The sequence below is a fragment of the Ornithodoros turicata genome, chromosome 2 (assembly GCF_037126465.1).
Source record: "Ornithodoros turicata isolate Travis chromosome 2, ASM3712646v1, whole genome shotgun sequence".
NCBI classification, from domain to species: domain Eukaryota; kingdom Metazoa; phylum Arthropoda; class Arachnida; order Ixodida; family Argasidae; genus Ornithodoros; species Ornithodoros turicata.
Window position 1 is genome coordinate 134,612,458 of NC_088202.1, and position 20,919 is coordinate 134,633,376.

The window sequence follows — 20,919 nt, forward strand, 5'->3', positions numbered from 1 at the left end:
AATACACCGGAAGCCGAAATCTCTAGTGCTACGGCGAGTGCAAAAACAAGGAGAAAAAGACATTGTGTAAATCGTTTTTTGCTGACGCGCGTATTTAATCGGCGCACTAAATCTGCCGCAAAGATGCGATGAGAGGAGGACATGCGCCTGCCCAGATTATAGACAGAACACTGCAAAAAAAAAAAAAAAAAAAAGGAAAGGGAAAGGGAGAGACATCGCGATAGTAATCTGAAACTACATGGATTCCCATTGGTGCAGGGCGTGTCGGAAAAAGCCGATTTTCACAATTGTATGTGTTCTTTTTTTTTTTTTCGCATTCGCTGTAGCATTAGCGATTTCGGCTTCCGGTGTATTCTGTAAAAAAAAACTTATATTGACTAGGCAAATTTCTAAGTTCAATACAGAAATTTCAATTTATTGCAACTGAAGTTCCACAAAAGTATTTTTTGAAGATGGCAAACTTAATTGTCGCACGGAAGCCGTTGACCGCATATTTTCCCGTTTTACCGTTTTCTTATAAACCTCAAATGACATTGTTCGTGAATCACCCTGTATATAAAGGGGCTGCACTACCACTCGCATTTTCACCGTGGCACTATCGTGTCTAAAAATTTTACTTGGCTTTTTTCGTGGCCTACAACTCACGCGAAGTCGGCACGGTAGTAGTGGTGGTGGTCATTGTTTAGGGGGGGGGGGGGGGATCGAAGTAGCTTTCCGTTGTTGGCCGCACTCAAGTGGGCATCGTCACGACGGTCGTTGTTTAACTGAGCGGTCAGCCTCCCTGATAGCCGATCCTGATGGATCCTGATTTTTCGAATTCATTAAGTTCCTGTCATCCAAGTCCCAAAGAGAAAGTCATTTATTGTTCTTTTGTGGCAGGGTTCCACTGCCGCATGGCGTTTTTATGAATCGCCATACGACATGGGCCTCAATCTTGATGTACACATAGCGATCGTTATAGCTATTTTTCAAAATTTGCGCGTTCATTCCGTCATGCGCATTGGCCGTCAATCGGGAAGCACGAGTGTTTAGCAAGCGTTACGGGATAGCGAAAAGTTCAAAATCTAGCCCATGGTGTCATTAGACATGGAGCTCTCTAGCTCAGCTTAGCTATACGAGGTACACGTGATTAGTATAACACCAGTCAAGTTTGGTTTAGATGTGCCAGAAGTCGCGCGCCGATAGAACACCTCCGGGTGAAGACGGGGGCAGATAGAGCGGTACTTCCGCCAGTACGGAAGCTTGGACCTACGGACTTTGCACCACCGGGGATAGCGACAGCTCTTCAGGCGGTGTCATAACGACTTCCTCCAATCAAGCTACTGCCCCAACTGTGATGCCCTCTGGGAAGAAAAGGGCGACGCTATCAGCCGACCTGGAGACTCCTTACCAGTGGCTATTATCACCAAAGAAAAGGAGTTCTGTGCAACTTGCTGCGCTGGTTCGGAGATTCGGTCAAGGGATTTTTTTTTCGCAAATAACTTTTGCCACATATAGGTAACATTTTTATTTCATTTCAATTGACGGAAAGTTAATTTCTTGAATTGAACTCTGAGATTTCCCAAGGCAACCTAATGTTTTCTTTGCGAAAATGGGTTCTCCGTGGTCATTTTACTCAGTATAGCACATAATCCCACTCGTAATGCAATAGCAATTACGGAAATAAATTCGCCGTGGAAATGAGCCCTTGGCTCCGCCTCCCTTTTGACGCCTCGTAGTTTGAGCGCAAAGCTGCGAAGAAAGGAGGTTACATTGACACGCCACACGAGGGGGGAAGGGGTTACAAGCCTTACCCACGGAACAAACACGCGCGGTGAGTGCGGGAATCAGAGCTATCTTACCAAAAATGAGGTCACCCGACGGCTTGTAACCCTTTCCCCCCTCGTGTGGCGTGTCAATGTAACCTCCTTTCTTCGCAGCTTTGCGCTCCAAACTACGAGCCGTCAAAAAAGAGGCGGAGCCAAGAGCTCATTTCCACGAATTTTCGGTGAATTTATTTCGGCAATTGCCATTGCATTACGAGTGGGATTATGTGCTATACTGAGTAAAATGACCACGGGGAACCCATTTCCGCAAAGAAAACGTTAGGTTGCCTCGGGAAATTTCAGAGTTCAATTCAAGAAATTAACTTTCCGTCAATTGAAATGAAATAAAAATGTTACCAATATGTGGCAAAAGTTATTGGCAGAAAAAAATCCCTTGACCGCATGTCTTTCCGGGGCCTACGTTTTTTATTATGAATTTCTATCATGGTTGGTGGGCCACCCTGTATACAGATTGTGAGACCATACGGATCGTAGCGTAAGCTAGTACGATCCTTAAAAAAATATGCATGTATAAAATGTACGCATATCTTACATGTTCTACAGGGCAACCTCTGGCAATAAAAAGCAATACGTTATTATATTGCCTTAATTGAACCTGATGCACGCATGTCTTAAGGGGTTGCGACATCACAACCCACGTTATCCCAGATAAACGTAAGAGACGGTTCTTTCTATACCGATGTGAACCTGCATTGAAAGTTTCACAGAGAAGCGGGTAATCGAAGCGGAGAAAACGGGCACCGCGAACACCGAAACTCCTGCAGCTCTGACATCACAGCCCTCGCCGCCGCCAGTGAGGCAGCGCACGAGAAGTCACGTGCTTACGGCTACCAATGGGAATGGACGCAGCTCTGAGCTCTGTGACGTCTGCGCTGTGCTCGGGAATGTGTTCGAGGACTTGTATCTCGCTAAGTACGCCACGTAGAAGAATAATTATTTTTTCCTCAGTATTCTGGTATGTAGCACAATGCGCACAAGACGTAGAACCACATCTATGAAGGTGTCCCAACCCCTATAAGTTCGACGGACAGCTGCCAACTGGATCCCCCTCTTTATCGCCTGCCGTCTCACTCGTATTATGGCTCATTTAATATCGTTGAAAGATTGACAAATGTTCTATTAACGGCAGCCCTTACCTCCCACCTGTGATCGTTGTTGCTACAGCAGCTCTCCAGTGACGCAATCTTACTAGAATTTATGACAAAGCATACCATGAATTGAAAACAATCATTTTACCTCATTATACAGTTTGCCCTATCTACGTGGTATCTTTTAAGCCAACTGGAAGTTAAATATCCGAAATAGCTGCTTAAATACCTGTTTCGTCTGCTCGTATCACCTCCTAGTCGTCCAAGAATCTCTCTCCTTCCAAACCTTTTTTTCAGGCTTGAAAACGAAAAACAGTCCGATGGGGCAAGATCCGGGTAGTGCGGCGGATGTACACCGCATTCAAATCGCAAGTCCTTCAGAACCTGAATCGTCTTCCCTGCTTTGTGAGCCGATGCATTGTCCTGCAAAAGGAGACAGCTTTTCCATCGCTTCTCGCGCTGCTTTTTTTTTTAAAGGGGCTATCGCATTCGTCGCGGTTGATTCCGAAACTATACAGTGTCATTTTACTTAACGTTCGTCACCGACAATGACGCCGAAAACCCGACGCGAATTAGTGGAGTGTTTTCTGCGCAATTTGATGCAATGCATGGCTAGAGCAGACGACGGATGTTGAAAGCATTACAGAATTCCCTCTCTGGGAACGTCACTTGGACAAGGCGAATCAATGTGCGCCCTTTGTCGCGAACAAGGCCAATCAGGGAGCGGCAGAGACCTTGGCGTCCGACCGCCGGGCGGGAGTGATGGCGACCGCAGGTCGCGGAGTGTTCTGAGATCGGCTCGTGGCATGCTGTTTCTGGTTAGCGTCGTACGTGTTTGTACAGTTTCCGACAAAAGTTTGCGGAACACCGCAGTGGCGTTTATAGCCATCGCAGCGATACCGTAGCTGCAAACGGAAGCAGATAGACTTACAAACCGGTGACAGGGTACTCCATGCACCTCTGAGTAAGTGTGCCCACTACCGTTCGCTGCTAGGGTGTCGCTCCGATCAAGAAATACGTCGCTGTGGTGTTCCGTAGACTTTTGTCGGGATCTGTACAGCCAGGAGCGTAACACCGTATTCCACGGAACATGGTCAAGTCAGCACTCACACTGGTAAGCGAAAGTCGGCGCCTTCACCGAGGTCTTTTCACTTAGTATGTTGCGGCGCGAAGGCGAAGCAGACGACCTCGGAGACCTTCACCTGCGCTGCGCTCCCATTCGTGTGCCCGGCTTACGTCATTCTGGTTTAGCTGCAGAGGGAGTGTGAATCTTTAAAACCCGTTTATTTAATAAATACGCCGTTTTCGGAAGAGAAACGTGGCCAAGTAGATTGTGGAACCATGACGAACATTACCGTATCGGTCTCATACACACCTTTCCGGATGCGATAGTCCCTTTAAAGGGACAGCCGCATCCAGAAACCCATGTATGAAACAGACACCACTATGTTCGGCATCGGTCAACAATCTATGCTTGTTTTTTTTTTTTCATACGCAAAGTTTTTACATGTTAAATAAACGAATTTTAAAGACCAGCGCTGCTTCTGCAGCTGCGGGATCGCGTTCATGTATCTGGAAGATTGGTCGGACGAGAACTTTTTAGCACGCCCTCGTAATTATCAAATCACTACTACTCACCTAGCTGATATAATTACAGTACTATATGCGTCGCTTGTATATAGTTTCTCACGATTTAGCTGGTGCAAAATGTTGTAAGACGAGATACTATACGTGGTATAGCGCCTCACGACGCAGTTTCAATAACTTTCACATTTTTACACGTTCTGAAGAGTTGAAGGAGAGGAGGAAACGGTAATTTACCAGCCTGCGACCCGACGACAAGCCAGTAAAATTTCGGTTTCAAATTCAAGTGAAAATCACGAAGGCTTTCAGATTTCAGTACTGTGCGCGATTATTTCTGATATATTCACCTGTGCAAAAATAACAAATAATAACAAAAACACGAAATAATACAAACAAAATAACAAAAAAGATAATAAATGTAAAAGATAAGGGTCATAGGCGATTGATATGTTATAAAAAGTAAATTAAGATTACAATTGTCCTTGCATAGACGCTGCATGTACCACCCGGGCATCAGTATGCACAAACAATGCATAGCGTTTTCAATTCATCCTGGTCGAGATTCCCAGGTCTCTAGCGCACGTAGTTGAAGTTACAGTGGAGCTGGGACAAGTCCATTTGCCAGAGAAGTGGAACTACCACACTGATATAAATGAAAACCAACTGCCAGTGAGTTGGACCTTAGTTGGAAACAGATGAAAGCCACTTACAGGTGAAATGCAACCACTTTGCTCCTGCATGAAAATCTCTTGGCACGCAAGCGGAGCATGGTTAGAACAAGTTTGAAACCGTTTTCCAGCCAAGTGGAACCACTTTACTCTCAAAAGGATCCACTTATTACGGTTTTGGTTCTCAAATGGATGCACTTAGGATTTCAGTTTCTACCTGGGAAACGCCGACAGAAATAATAAAGAAACGACAAACTCCACAAAGGGAGCGCAGCACGGAGGAGGTCTGCCAACCGAAGAGCAAGACAATACTAAAAATTCGCTTGCAGTTTGGGTTTCGCGGTTAGTTGTTTTTTTTGTTAGATGTTTTGGAATTCGTACTGTTATAATTGGGCGCCATACCGAAGGACACGACGTTGGCCAAGCCAGCACATATATGAGGGCACAGGGACGCGCTGCAGCGACTCTGAGCAACTTTGAGAATGCGAAGGTACCTTTGTCGTCCGAGATCAATTGTCCGCCGCGGGCTGGAGATGAAATGCGCCAAACTCTGCTGTGCATGAGAACCATGCCATATTTGCGAGCCAAGGGCTTTACATGGCGTTGGCTCATCCCTCTGATTCCTATGTCCTTATGTGAATAAACCCGTACGTCTTCACCTTTTCCTCGCAGGCTCTTCTTCGGCCTGCTACTACGCCACGCGTCGAAACAGTATACAGGATAGTTCAGTAATCCCATGACGCTGACCAAGTGCAAATTCTTGAGAGCCTGGTCGTTACATATTAAAGCAGCAAATATGTGCATTCTTCGTTTCTTCGAAAAATGAATCTGACAATATTTTATTTTCTCCGAATATCTTACAGAACAACGTCGGAACCGTTCCGTTCCAAAACGCGCGGAAATTGTTAAGCACTTCCTAGATCGACTGCAAAAAAAAAAGATCATTTTATTAGAGCACGGCATTTGTAATGCTACGTGTTTGGCCTCTCTGGCCAGGCGTCTCTGAGTTCTGGACGGTCCACCGGAGCTCCAACGAGCCGCCTCGGTGTTAAGATGTGACCTTGGGGACAAGCCTCGGTCTGGGTCGAGATTGTTGCTCTTCTCTCGTCGTGCGAGACGGACAGTATGGTCATGTTGACAGCCATCTTGCCATTGCTAAGCGTAGCGATGTCGGTGTTCGTCTTGTTGGACTCCAGGACGGCACATTCGCTGGTCCCTTGGAAGTACTGGATACCGTGTTCCACAAAGTCTGCTCCAACCATTTCTTCCTCGGGGCTCATGCGTATGGGAATGAATCGGTTGATAGACTGGAAGAAGGAAGGTAGAGGAGGTCACGACGTCAAGGGTGGTGTCTGCAAGAATGTTGCACGTCTACCTGATAGGAACTCGCTGCACAAACTAGCATTTTGTTCTATGCGACTTATCGTAACGCGTTGCTTTTAAATTTCTCAAAAATTAATTCGTTATTCCGAATGGAACTTCACTGTTGTTCATCTAATGTGGGGTACGGCAGCGCAACGAAGTATTATGAGCACATTCTTCCTGTCAAGTAAGATGTAGTGCATAGCAACAGAAGCGTCATGGTTAGAAACCCTTTTTCACGAATTCACTGTTCTTCAAACAGCGCCCCTTATCGCATATTTGCATTGAACACTTACCCACAGAATTGCGAACGTAGAAACGCAACTCCACGATGAAATTGTGATGACAGCGAGAGACTGCACCCCCAGTAGTCTGCCGCCTCCTCCGCGAAAGACACCGGCACCGTTTTTGCTGAGGCACAGGAGGGTGTCACTCTCGACGAACAAACCCACGGCGAGCATACCCCACACAGAACTGACCCCGTGCACTGCTATAGCTCCCACGGGGTCATCAACCCTGAGGTGATCCAGCAGTGGCATGGCACCGTTGGCCAGAAGTGAGCCGACAGCGCCCACGACCAGGGCTTCCCATGGGTGGTATAAAGCGCAACCCGCTGCATGGAGGCACATTAAAAGGTCATATCAGTACTACGGAGGGTAGCATCTACAGTGTTAGGTCATTCTACTATACCATGACACTACTACTACGCTGACTTAAAGTATACCCTTGACAACAGCGCATTATTTGTTCGGCTATGCGCTACGAACAGCTCGAGAACCTAAAACCCAGAGCAATCGTCGGAGCAGCATGTCTATAGCGCTCATAACTGGCTCTCCCCGTCCCGTTTTCGCAAAGCTGTCTCGAGGATATATTTGCAAGGAAGAGGAAGCAGAAAGAGCATGTTAAAAGCAGAACAAGAAGTGTGGTCCGTTTCCCAGTATGTTGTTGTCTGGTACATCATCTACATATGATTCAATCGCAAGTCATATGACATTGACAATAAAAAGCAAAGGTACTGAAGAATAGAGAGCGTTTCACTTCTCTTTATACGTACCATCTACTAGAATGAGTAAACGATCGATACGTGAACCCACGCCTATAATCAGGGGAGTCCGGCACTACATAATGTCTGTGATAGGCGCTAGGACATGCCTTAGTACTGGTTAGAGACTGTAACCTTTCTGTTACCCCTTTTTGTGTGTATTATCGAGTCACCCTGTCATGCAAACCATCGTTATCCATCAGTTCCACGCGTCCACTCGGACAAACATTGATTTACCGCGCCAGACGTTATTGCGGCGCGACGAATGACTTTCGCCGTTTGCACAGGCGTGGGTTCCCCAAGGATTATTAGCCGACTTCAATCTCGCAGACGATCGCCGCTGACGGCACTGCGCGTCCCAAGAGAATTCTCGGATGCAGCCTGTACCGTTTCTCTGTTTCTTCTGCTGCAACTGCGGAAATTAACTCTCGACCTCCTCAAACCTATGTGCTAACGGTTCGGTCAACCTGGGTGAAAGAGTGCTTCTACGTCGTCAATCGATGATAGTAACGACCAGGGACGGCGGAAAAAAAAGGGGGGGGGGGCTACAGGGGTTACTGTAGACCCCCTGAATTTGTGCGAATAAAACGCAGTAACCCCTTTCCTTTGCCTTTGTGGGGCCCCTGCGTGATTGGTGGTGGCTGAGGGGGACGGAAAGTGGGCGCCCGTTGGGATCTGGGGTCCCGCTGAATTCAGGACGTTGCGCCGCCCCTGGTAACGACAGCAGGGGAACTGTCATTGTCAGGAGTGTACTTCCCCTGCTCGATACAAGTCGAAACATTCACATCCGTCTGTGTGGAAATCGGGTATTGCTCTGAGAGGCGTACACCCGACACATCTGAAGATGTGACGGTGATAGCGATGATAATGATAGCGAGTGATAGCGGTCTATAACCATGGGTGACAACAGCTGTGTGGGAGTTGGAGTACAGGAGAAGCCACTTGATAGCCTTGCCAATTTCTCACTAATATTTTTTCTAACTATCTAATCTGGGGTTTCCCTCGTGTACGGTTCTGCTGTATGTATAGATCCAATCCAGTCGATGATCCCTGGGATTTTTAGTAAACATATCCCCCCCCCCCTGGGATTAGCGACTTCTTGTCTATATATACTCGAGTGGTACTGCAGCAAGGGACGCGGACAAGACGGATAAAACATAAACGACAGGAGACACGTGGACTCGCAACCACCAGAAGTTTAATGGAAGGAGACAAATATATACATTACACAAGGCCAACAACCAATACATCTCTCCCTGTTTGTAAACAAATGACGTCATACCGTTCGACAGCGTCACCAGTTTGGTAGACTTGAACTACGCTCGAAGCTACGCTACGCTAGAGGCGAATAAGGCCGCGCCCGAAAGCCACGGTCTTGAGGGTATTACGGTGGTCAGGGACGCGACCTCCAGTCCTACTTTTCTTTCAATAGGAAGCAGCGAACCCAGCCCTCCCCTTCCGATTTGTTTCGGTTTCAGTCTGTCTACCAACGTCATGATGACGTCCCTCTGGTAGTGGTCTATTGCAACACAGTAGTAGCACGTGGAGCGATAACAAAAGGCATCTCTACGTGTATAATCTTAACAAGCAAGGAAATCTTTTTTCAGCTTAGTTCCAGGTTGTTGGCCTTGCGTAATGTACATACTTCTCTCCTTCCATTAATCTTCTGCTATAGTTGCGAGTCTGCAGGTCTCCTGTCGTTTATGCTTAACCCTCTTGACCGCGTCCCTCGCTGCACTCCCACTCGGGTATGTACTTCAACCAACCACCCCGCCTCAACCCACTTGTTTCTTGTCTGTTTCACACCGAAGTTTACGTAAGAGAGTCGTCGGCATGTTGCAGGTCGCAAATTTAGTGTTTCCAATTTGTCTCCAACGCAGCCTTGCCTGATTGTTTTCTATTCTGGCTAGTGTGGCGATCTTGGCCAATATAACGCTGAGTGAGAAAAAGATGAGGTTTTGATTTCATCCGAGTGCTAAAAAAGAAGAAAAAGACGAGGTTTTGATTTCATCCGAGTGCTAAAAAAGAAGAAAAAGACGAGGTTGATGTTGGATGTTGGTGAAAAAAATAATAGGGAGAGAAGACGAAGATGACATTTCAGCTCAGCTACGAACGATGTCATCGCGAAGCGAGCGTTCATGAATGCTATCAAAAAAGGAGGTGGCATTCTGTGCACACAAATGTATTTTTATCTGAAACAAAATGAAATGCCATCTGTTTCTTCAGGCGCAGGAATCAGGTGGCGATAACGACACGGTTGCCCCGCCGTTGATAAATTCTGATAGTCGTTGACGCCTTACTGTTATATCCTGCTGAGTTCATGTTTCCTTGCAAGAAAGATGTAGAAAAATATGGACAGAGACTTCGGATCGTATCATGTTCCTCAAATTTGATCTCTTGTGCTCTATGGTGTTAAAATCATACCGTACCTGTGATTGCTACTAGGGATGCCAAAATGCCGTTGATGAGTCGAATGACTGAAAACTTTTTTCTGTTTGCGAAGTAACTGGAAGAGGAAGTGCCGTGACCAGAACAATCGATCACGTTGGTGTTAGTCCTACCTGACTATTAATGCAGTGATCCCTCCGCCTACAGAAGAATTTATTGTCACTATGGCGGATCTGAAATGAGATACATCGTTATCTAATGGAGAGCAGCGCATAGTTTGTGTTAATGCAATGAAAGCACACAGTAGTATTGACATTCCATGTACGAAGGTGTTGGACTTTCTCATGCTGTAAATAAAGCAGAAAAGCTATGTACAGCCAAAAAAGCTGCTGGAAAACTGAGCCCACAAAGCAGTCGTCCTAGGTAGTTGCATCCATGAGAGAAATTATTTCATCGCTATCCTCTATTTGCACACGCAAGAAGAGCTGCGTTCCATTGCAGTCACCGACGTCCATCTCAAGGAACCCTAGGAGCGACGAGTTTGCACATTGAGCCAATGCACGTTTACAGGGCGCTTTGCGCGAGACACATGCTCTTATACCAACCAGCATATTCTATAACTTGGCCACGATGTGCACGAAAGAAGCGCAACACAAATCCCGCACCTGAGAGGATTTTATTTGGGCTTAATCGAGACAATCAAGAATTCCGACTGTTCATTAGACCTCGGGCAAGGAGCTTCGAACTTCACGTGGCAGGTTGCTCGTCTGAGTAAGCTGCTTCACTGTCATCACTTTCGGACGGCTCTTCGGAGTATTCCGAACTATCGTCGTCTGCATCGTCTTCAGACGACTCAATCTCACCGGATTCCTCAGTCCCCGCTGACACCTCGTTGACCTCCTGGGCGGCTTCAGGTTCCTTCGCTAGAGCAGGAGAGCCCGGTGCCAGGACAACAGGAACCTCTTGCGCGTCCTCGGCCGCTTCCTGGACGTCAACCGGCTGGCCGTCATGAGCCTTCTTTCGCGTTTGATAGCCGACGCCTTCGATGTGCGGCTGGGCGACGCCATCTCCGGTGTCGACCACATCGCCCTTCTCGTCCTTTCCAGGCGCCTCGAGGTCTCCCAGGTCGCGGGTCTCAGGGTCTCCTTGTGGAGTAGCTGTCGCTTCACAGGGTTCTGCCATCGGTGAGCTGATGAGTAGAACTGCAGGTCGTAGACTGTGCCAGTGAGGCTCTAAGCCGCTGAGGCAGCGAGCTGCATGAGGCTCCAAGCCTAAGCGCGATCTAGAACGCCTTGCACGGAATGATGTCTGGGCGAGGCACGCTCTCGTGGCTTGGGCATTTCGTTTTCGCTTCGCACGAGAGGCCGTCAAAATGTCAGTTTATTTACAGCATTCTGTAAAATGACTATGGCATATTGCCCAATGCATTTACATACCTTTTTAGAATGTAATGTTCACTTTGAGTATAATTTATGCTACAGTTTATTGTTACTTCTTCCTTCTTTGTGTATGGCCACACCGAGGACCCACGATAGACTGGTCAAAGCCAAGACTGGCACAGGTGTATCCGTTTTCTCACCTTAATAACGGACCATTATCGAACAGCTTGAATATAGCTTTAGAAATGGGGTGGTTTAGAAAAATGCTGTATGTGGGAACTAGCCCTTAGAGGTCATCTTGGTTACCATGTTTGCTACGTATGAGATTGGAAAGTTCGTGGAATTCCTGCTTGGGAAGAACGGCAGGGCATTTGAAGCCTCGACAACATTTCACAAGGGGAGTGACGCGTTTAAAATATTGCAATGCCTGAGTAACTTAGTTACATTTTACGGTTACTTTAACCGAAAGCAGTAACTACACTCTTAAAAATGAACTTCACCACATAGCACGCTCCTAGCCAACCATCACCCCGAATGACAACGTTCTCGCCATAGATTTGTTGAAAACGGGAGGAGGAGCCTATTTTGTGCCGTGCATAATGGACATAAAATAGGCTCCTCCTCCCATTTTTAGCAAATCAGGAGCGAGAACGTTGTCATTCGGGATGATGGTTGGCTACGACCGTGCTATGTGGTGAAGTTCATTTCTAAGAGTGTAGTAACTAGCAGTAACAAGTTACTGTTGTAGAAAGTAAGTAGTTATTGCAAAACGTTAGTTACAGTTACAATTACTTAAAACTTAGGTACTACTCAGGATCGACTGGTTTCCTTGGGAATCGAGCCCAGGATCAAGACGTGAATGGTCGATATGGGAATATTGTTGCACAAAATCTTCTGTCTGGGAATTTATTCACTTCTGTTCTTTCTGCCTCCATGTAATGTCATGTATTGTCACTGTTCGTTGTTGCTAAGACTTGAAATAGGATGTTTACTTGATATCGCTGTTCATGGCCGAGCTCGCAGCAAACTACAGTTGTGAGCTACCAAGACATCGCCATGATGTCTGCCGCAGACCAGAAAATTAGTCAACTAACGTGTGTGTGTGTGTGTGTGCGGGGGGTATATTACCATATTTATTACAATCGAGGAGAAAGAAAGAAAGAAAGAGAGAAAGATCAGCCGAACGGGTATGTAAAATAACGGGCGAGCGTGACGGGTCAGTCGTTGGGCTTGTGTATCTCGCATGCGATCGTTATGCGAATGTTGTTTGATTGTGGGACATCACCGGCGTTAACCGGCGTCTTTATGGCATCATTCAAGAGCAGCTTGCTAATGAAAGTCACACCCTTCGATGCATAAATGAGGAATAGTGATGAATAAATTACCTCACCTGGCGGCGTACTTCCATTTATGGCCGGAAACACCGAATGTACTTCCGCAGTTGAAACCTAGCCAACCCCACCTGAAACAAGTATCAAAGCGGTTACCGCGAGCAATTTCTCTCGGTGTAGCGCATGCGCACATGGCAGGAACCATGCCAATAAAGCAAGCTTGGATAAATGAAATACGAACACGTCATCTAACCCCCTCCCCGTTCTTGATCGTAGCTTCATTTCCGCTCCTATTTCAGGTGCTGCTGTATCGAGCATCGCCACCCAGGGTTGTTGACTCCCTCAGGCAAAGAAAAGTTTCAGCTCAAGTCAATATTGTGGTGAAGGATGACCTGGTAACTGGGGAATCTCGATGCAAAAGTCTTCAGAAACCCAGCGGGAGTGACGCTTACTCAGTGTTGTACGTATCGCCGTTACAGTAATCGATACTTTTTCGTTATCGGAAGTCGGTATCGGAAATGTATTTTCGTTACAAATTTGTGGTAACGCGATCTCTGTATCGTTACCGATTCCGATACTTTTTAGTGCCCCACCCTTTCTTCACCGACCATATTTGTCACTCTTATTCATCAATGGCCCGCCTAGCCCTCGACAAGAAGCTTGTGGACACGCCTACGTGCTCAGTAACCGGAATTATGAAATTATACCAATCACGTGTTCATCGTTTTTCTTTGAAAGGGAAGGAAATAACCACGCTGTGTCCAACAAAAGAGTTGAGGTCAAAGAACAGAGGTCAAGTCTTTGACAGTGCGCTCTGAATTCCACTGCTAAGCTGCCGTGCCGCACTGAGTCACGCTCACATATACTGTGGCACTGTTAACTTCGGATAGGATTCCTTGGTCATTGGACTCCATGGTATGTGTGGGCCCGACACTAACGTAACTGTCACACCGGCCTCTGTCAGCTGCCGGAGAGAGCGCGGCTTGCAAGGATGGCAGAAGACGATTTCAAGAACCAGCTATTGATAAAAGTTATGCGTAACGTTTTCGAGCTACATATGAAATATGCTGTCGTTTCACTGCAAAACTGCTCACGTAAGCGATATTTCTATGTTGTGTCACCTCTGTATTTCAAACAAAAGTATCGCCCAAAGTATCGCGTTACTGTTTTTAAGTAACTGTTGCGGTAACGGGTACAACACTGCGCTTACTGTAGTCCACACTTACGCACATAAATTCTACTGACAACGCATGTAAATGAATGTCAAGCTGCCATTCAGATTACCATTCAAATTACGCTCACTCCATCTTATTCTTCCCCAAATGCATATATATTTCTTAATACTTGTGCCACTCTTCAATGAGGACTAAACTAAACTAACTAAAGGAAAACTAAGGGCACTAACTAAAGGCAACAAGGCAAGGAAAACTAAAGGCAACTAAAGGAAAAAGATACTAAATCCTCATTTAACTTCCATGTTTCGCTCTTGCGAGAAATCAACATTCTGGACATGAAATACAGCGTGCGATTTCTTCACGGCTCCCAGCTTTTTGAAAGTACATTCTGCTAACTAACCAGAGCATAAACATGCCGACAAGTGCATTCGTCGGAGAACCCATTGGGGGAGGTTCCGTTCCATGATCGTATCTGCCTCTCCTTGGCTTCAGCATCACTGCAGCCACCAAAGAAGACGTCCCTCCAACAAGATGTACGGCTGCACAACCCGCGATGTCGACGACCCGTAAGTTGTTGAGGAAGCCGTGCTCGCCCCAGACCCAACCAGCGGGTAGACAGAACACCACCGTGTTCAGGAAGGAGAACACGCAGTATGCCACAAAGTTGCACCTGGAATACATCAAAGGCACGCATGATTTGTGAACGGGGATACGATCGAGAACATCCTTGAAGAGATGAAGACTAGCTATATTTTTCGAAGGCATGCCGTACGTCCTCATCTTCGTAACCACCCTCAAGAGGTCGCTGGTTGCAAAATCGCCGTCTTGTCCTGGTCCCACGTCAGGGGCAACGTCATTTTAATGTCATTTGACCTTGTTTCTTTTTGTTCTGTTTTGGCGCTGGCCGACATGTCCAGGCCAGCGTAATATCATTTGGCAAGAGTATTTTGCTGATGTACCTTGCAAAGTGTTTCTAACACGACGTAATAGCTTATTCCTGCAAATTCTTACTGCATCGCATCAACTGAGTGAGTCCTCACTTCGTTGTGAACGGCGAGCACTACGAGGCCACGTTCGCAAGACTACACTGTAAACTTTTTCACACCTTTAAAGGTGTGCGCTATGAACATTCAACCTGGTGGCGTAACATTGCATCTCCAGGGTGGTATTTTACAAAATTTGGAAAGCATTAGTAAAGATCAAGTGTCAGTGCAAATCTTGCTTTCATTATGTCTTGGATATTGTAGGTATGAGCTAATGCATATATGCATCGCTATCGATAATGGAGCGCGCGCAAGTGTCTACAGTACTGTTGAACAATGTTGAGATGTTGCAAGACTGAATTTTTGGAGGACAGACAACACTCGAGTAAAGAAAATTTGTGCGAAACCGTGCTCCATTATGGTGTTACAAAAATTACACCTAAAAAGGCGTGCGCCAAGCACGCTATTACACCTTTAAAGGTGTGAAAAGATTTAGAGTGTACCTGTTCAAGGGTAAGAATATTGGACAAAACTAATTAATGAGACCTAAAGGCGTCACAATACTAAACAGCAAATGCGCTGTTTCCAAACGGACACCGTCGTTTTTTTTTTGTTTTTTTTTATCACGCGTATACGTTCATGTTTGCAATGGCGTGGGGCCAGGTCCTGTCCCGAACGCATTGCCTTCATCCGGTCAGCTATTTTCTAAGGAGGGGTATACAGTTGTGCACCCCTGCGATATTTTTAGATACACACCTCTCAGCCATGGCCCCAGAGACGATCGTCGTGGCTGTTGTTGCGAACGACAGCTGGAAGATGTAGGTAGCGAATACCACTCCCATGTCCTCTTCGTCACTGTCCAGGAAGAACTTGCCGAAAGCAATGAAACCGTTGGTTCCGGCATCTGTTCCGAAGCTGAACCCGTAGCCGAACATCCAATAGCCAAGGCCTCCAAAGACGACGTCGACGGCGTTCTTCACCATGATGTTGACCTCGTTCTTCCTCGTGACGCAGCCCGACTCCAGGAGTCCAAAGCCTGAAGCGGTTGGAAAGAAAGAACTGGGGATGAAGATCCAGAACGGGGACTGGGCATCTTGGTGTATGGGCGATTGGGTGCGATGATATACCTGAAATCTTTGCGCGAGCTTCATTGCGTAGTGACCCCTCCGAATCTTCAGGACTGTTCACAAGGCATGATAATTGTGAGCAGCAATCTCACAAAGCGAACTCACACGGAGTTGTTATCCCGCGCCTGCGCCAGCGTTCTTTTTTTTTTTTTTCTTTTTCTAACGGTTTCTTTGAGAGTTACTTATGAGAGATAGAATCTTGTAAGGGGGTCTTCTATCCTACTTGATGGCAATACCCATGTATTTAGGGACTTGTGTAATGCTGGTGCATATGCGCATGTCACACGTAATTGCCCTATCACTTTCCTATGTATGTAACCTTTGTTTTCAACAAGGGCAATTCCACACAATAGACAAAAGAACCATATACCAGTATTTATCTTGTCCCACTTCTTCAAGGTCTTGCAGGAGATCATTTACGAGAGAGTAGCTCGTTACAGTGCAGTAAGTGCAGTGAGTAAGTGCAGTCTTTCATCAAGACATTGCACTTTTAGACATAACAAGTTCCCAGCACTTGCTCTCATTCGACAGAGAGAATTCAATTTCGAAGAAAAAAAAAGTCACGCTAGATACACGGATTTTTAAAAAGCTGTCAACACACTTAATCATTGCCTTCTCTTTGCTAAACTAAATCATTATGGTGTTCGTGGGGATAGTATTTTGTTCTTCCGATCCGTCTCTCTCACTGCTGTCATCTCGTTACCTTAGATCACTAACATTTAAATTTTTATCCACATTAAGCCAGAGGTACGACAGAGTAGCATCATAGGCACTTTACTATGCTACATTCTATGCTGCATCTCGCTGCATCACAAACGTTCTTCATAACGACTTAAAACAACACATAAAAAAGTTTTACTTCAGAGATGCTCCAGATCTCTTTTGCTTCGAATCTCTGAAGCAAAAATGTTTTTGATATGCTGTTTTGAGTCGTCATGAAGAACGTTTGTGAGTAATATCAACGATGTCACGAGTGGGAATATATGGGATGCGCGCTGTCGAATTTACGCATTTTCGGTAGACACCCCTCACAAAAAGACTGTCGGGTGCGTTGCAACAAGTCACAATACGATGTACTTACCATGAGAACGAAGGGCATTTCGAGACGAACACAATGATGTAGATTACTTTCGGGTATCACGAATTGGAGACAACTAGTGGGGTTCTCAAAACGTACCATATTTTACAAATGAGGCACCTTTGCGATTTTTTATCTTCTCAAAGGCAACCTTTAGAATCTTCAGAACTCAGGATGCAATGCTAACTATCCCTGACAATATGTGAAAAAAAAAAAAAAAACACACAAAAAAGGAGCACTTCAGCTGAATATGTTGAATAGTTATGAAGATACGTGGCGTCAAACTTCGTAGGAAGCGCAGTGGTCGAATGATTAATTAAAAATAACCACCAATTATTTTCAACTACTTTCAGCGCCAATATGCCTCCTACTAACAAGGCCTTAATATATGTTTGAACGAAAAGAGTCGGAGAGGTCGTCCGGACCACCCTGCCTGATTCGGCGTGAAATCACCCAACCGCACTATACTTTGGAGTCAATTCTCAAAGACTCTGAATACGTGTACCCACCAATTCCGAGACTAACATTGTATTGACAACTGATTCAGCAATAAAAGTTACGGCGTGGTATTAAAGGAGCAGTGAAACACCTCTCTCCATGTCATGTTCTTTTTTTTCTTTTTTTTTTCGGTCTTGGCAGTGACGTCTCGCGCTTGCCACAAGTTAAGAGTGATAACTATATCACACAACTGTTTTAAGACTGGTGTTATTGCTCACCTTACAGGACACACACGTGTGCCGTTCTCTGGTCACGTGAAATATTTACGAGAAATATAACGGTACTTTTAATGATTGGATGTGGCTATATCATTCTCACAGATATATAGAAGGACAGGAAACTATGAAAAGAACGCAAAGAAGAAATCCCGCAAACCCGAACAGGCGCGACCTTAGGCATTTGAAACACTAATATTAGCTTTTAAATTTGTCCTCTGTGCGGCGGATAAATCGTTTCTCGTCTCGAAAGGTCTGTGCAATATTCAAGTGTTCGCCTCAATCATTCAAGCAAATTCGATTACACCACTGTGGCCATCCATCTGTTGAACATCGACATGCTCGAAATACTGTCATACTACATGCAAGCTAATGTTGCCCGCAGTGGCTTAAAGCTTTCTGCGCGAAGACCACGCAAGGCACGGATGATGCCCAACCCCAGTACTTGTCATTAGGCCATTTTGGTTGGCCGTTGGTAACGCCGACGTCTTGTTGTCGTGCCCATACTAGAACCAGTCGCATTGTGCGTGACTCAGAATTTTATTCATTGATTGGATGCGGTAGACAATGTGCTTCTAAGGCCACCTTATTAGTCCAAGGCCGCCATTAGTCGTCGCGAGCAAACCCAAGCAGCACAATGTATTGAAAGTCGAGTGCAATAGGGGTGGAGAGTAGGTGTCTTATCTATGTCCTTTAGTTTCAGCAGTCTGTTCAATGCAAGGTATATCTAAACTGGTAGCGAAAACAAGCGAAAATACCAAATCAGACCCATTGGCAAGGCTACCATCATGAGGCGCGAGCGATCCTGGGTGTTGGTAGTAGAGGTACGATCATAAACAAAAAAAACTTCACAAGATGGGCATGGCTTGTGTGTGTACTAATAGGTTATTCATAATTTCAATGCAGAAAAAATTGTCTGTCGCCCCACTGGTGCACATAAACGAAATCATCTACCACCCAAGTACATTTCGGTGTCCTGCTCCTTTGCGCATGTGTCACAGTGGGTGTTTATTCGTGCATCTCTGTATCCGTACCGTGTGTCCGTGCCGTGTGTCCGTGCATTGTAATACGGAGTTCGTACACTTTTTGGGTTAAACAGGAAGCGACTTTCATATCTCGGAGCTGTAGACGAAGATTAGTACGTGTGAACAGATGAATACAATGCATCCCCTGTTGCTGGCCTTGCGAACAAAAATTCATGGGATGGGTGGCCATGATAGCGTGAGTGTTATGAGGAATCAGCTGTGCACCAACGATTTGCAACGAACGTGTTGCAATGGGCCTATAATGGCCACTCCTTGAATAAATACAAACCTCTAATCGCTACGTGTACGTATAGCTCTAGGTGAGAAATGGACCTTAAGTGAACCTTCCCAATTTCTGTGTGGTCATCACGATGCCCTTCTGTTTGAAGTTGTCAAAATCTGTGATAACTGTATGGATTTCGAATTGATATGTTTCATTAAACCTGATATGATTTATTTTTCTGTGTTCTCGTCTGGTGTTATTGCCTGGGTGAGGATAAGGGAATACAACGCAAACGAAGTGCGCGAACGCAAACGTGCCATGGCTAATTATGCACTACTTATTATTCCTACTGCTGACGTCACCTCTGACGTCATTTATTTACGATCGTAGTAGTCCGTGCAACGGATGGATGGCGCTGACAGTCTCTATCATGGCGTCACTCTGAAGACACAAGGGCCTATGGGAGTTGCGCTACCTGTTTATATATACACCTTGATTCAAGGCCTTGCACCTACCCGTCCGCGGTCCGGACATTTCGGTGCACGGACATTCCGGATCAAAACGTTGCTGAGGTGTCCCGGAAAAATGGCCTCTGGAATGGCTGTCACGATGTCGACATATCGTAATAAAACAAAGGGAAAAGGGTAGCTTGGCATCAAAAAAGGTGTTGTCAAGGGACTTGGTTTTTATAGAGAAGAACATGCTTCATGTATTTTTTCTGTATTATTATAGATGTAAGACCTGACCTGCATGTGTTCGTGATCTCTCGTGGCTTTTAAACTTTTGGGGCATTTTCTTTTCATTTAATCTTTTGCGCCCCACGTTCTGGTAGGCGCTGTACAGATATTCATTTTATTATTTCTTTTTTTTTTTTTTTTTCAAGAGTAGATGAAGAATTGCTTTGTCATTTTGTAGTGAGTATTATCTCGAAAAGGGTGTCTTCAAGGTACGGATATTATGCAATTTGAATTCCATTCGTTGAGGACGTGCCGGTTACATCTTTGGTGGAAGCATTTCATTAGACGTTATCCCCCTTCGTCCTCAACATCATCGTCCTCAACGAATGGAATTCAAATTGCATAATATCCGTACCTTGAAGATACCCTTTTCGAGACAATATACTCACTACAAAATGACAAAGCAATTCTTCACCTACTCTTGAAAAAAGAAATAAAGATTGAATATCTGTACAGCACCGACTAGAACATGGGGCGCTAAATATTAAAAAAGAAAATGCCCCCAAAGTCACGACAGACCACGATCACATGCAGGTCAGGTCTTAAATCTATAATAGTACAAAAAATACATAAAGCACGTTCTTCTCAATGTAAACAAAATTTCTTGACAACACTACTTTTGATGCCAAGCCGCCTCTTTCCCTTTGCTTTATTACGATATGTCGACATTGTGACAGCCGTTTCCGGGACCATTTTTCCCAGAACCGACGTTGCAGTGATCCCCCGCCCCCGATGCTGTAACGCTTTGCACCGAAATCTCCGTGCACCGAAATGTCCGTGCACCGAAATGTCCTAGACCCACCCGTCCACCCCCATTGTATTCGACTTTCAGTACATTGTGCTGCTTGGGAAGACTTCCATCTCAAGTGCCACAAATTAGGCAACTCAAAGTCCATGGGTGTGGCTGGCAAGTGTCTTATCAGCGTAGCTGGGCGTTCCGGGCATTCGAAACTCACGATCACAGTCATCTGATAAGGCATGATCGAGTTCTGGCCCTGCTACGCACTCACGTGAAGGTCCACTCGGTGTCACCTTCACACCTCGATCGCGGCACTGGATATAGTCTGCACTCAATCTGAAAGACGCAATTTACGTTCCATTCAATCGTTTGGCGGTATTAGGCTCTTGGTCCTCACAGAGTCACTATAGTCTTCACCCCATAGGCGGCGTCCTGTGGATGCTCGGATATC

At 45.7% G+C, this 20,919-nt stretch overlaps 1 protein-coding gene across 1 annotated transcript; it reads right to left on the reverse strand.

The window, feature by feature from the left end:
• Positions 1 to 6,020: 6,020 nt before the first annotated feature.
• On the reverse strand, positions 6,021 to 15,977 carry LOC135386451 (putative ammonium transporter 3). The gene is made up of 7 exons (XM_064616356.1): positions 15,583 to 15,977; positions 14,244 to 14,513; positions 12,728 to 12,799; positions 10,132 to 10,191; positions 10,000 to 10,076; positions 6,825 to 7,141; positions 6,021 to 6,473 (listed from the first exon to the last, which is right to left on the reverse strand). The coding sequence occupies exons 1-7, from the start codon at positions 15,975 to 15,977 to the stop codon at positions 6,138 to 6,140; spliced, it is 1,527 nt and encodes a 508-aa protein (XP_064472426.1). The 3' UTR covers positions 6,021 to 6,137.
• Positions 15,978 to 20,919: the final 4,942 nt, after the last annotated feature.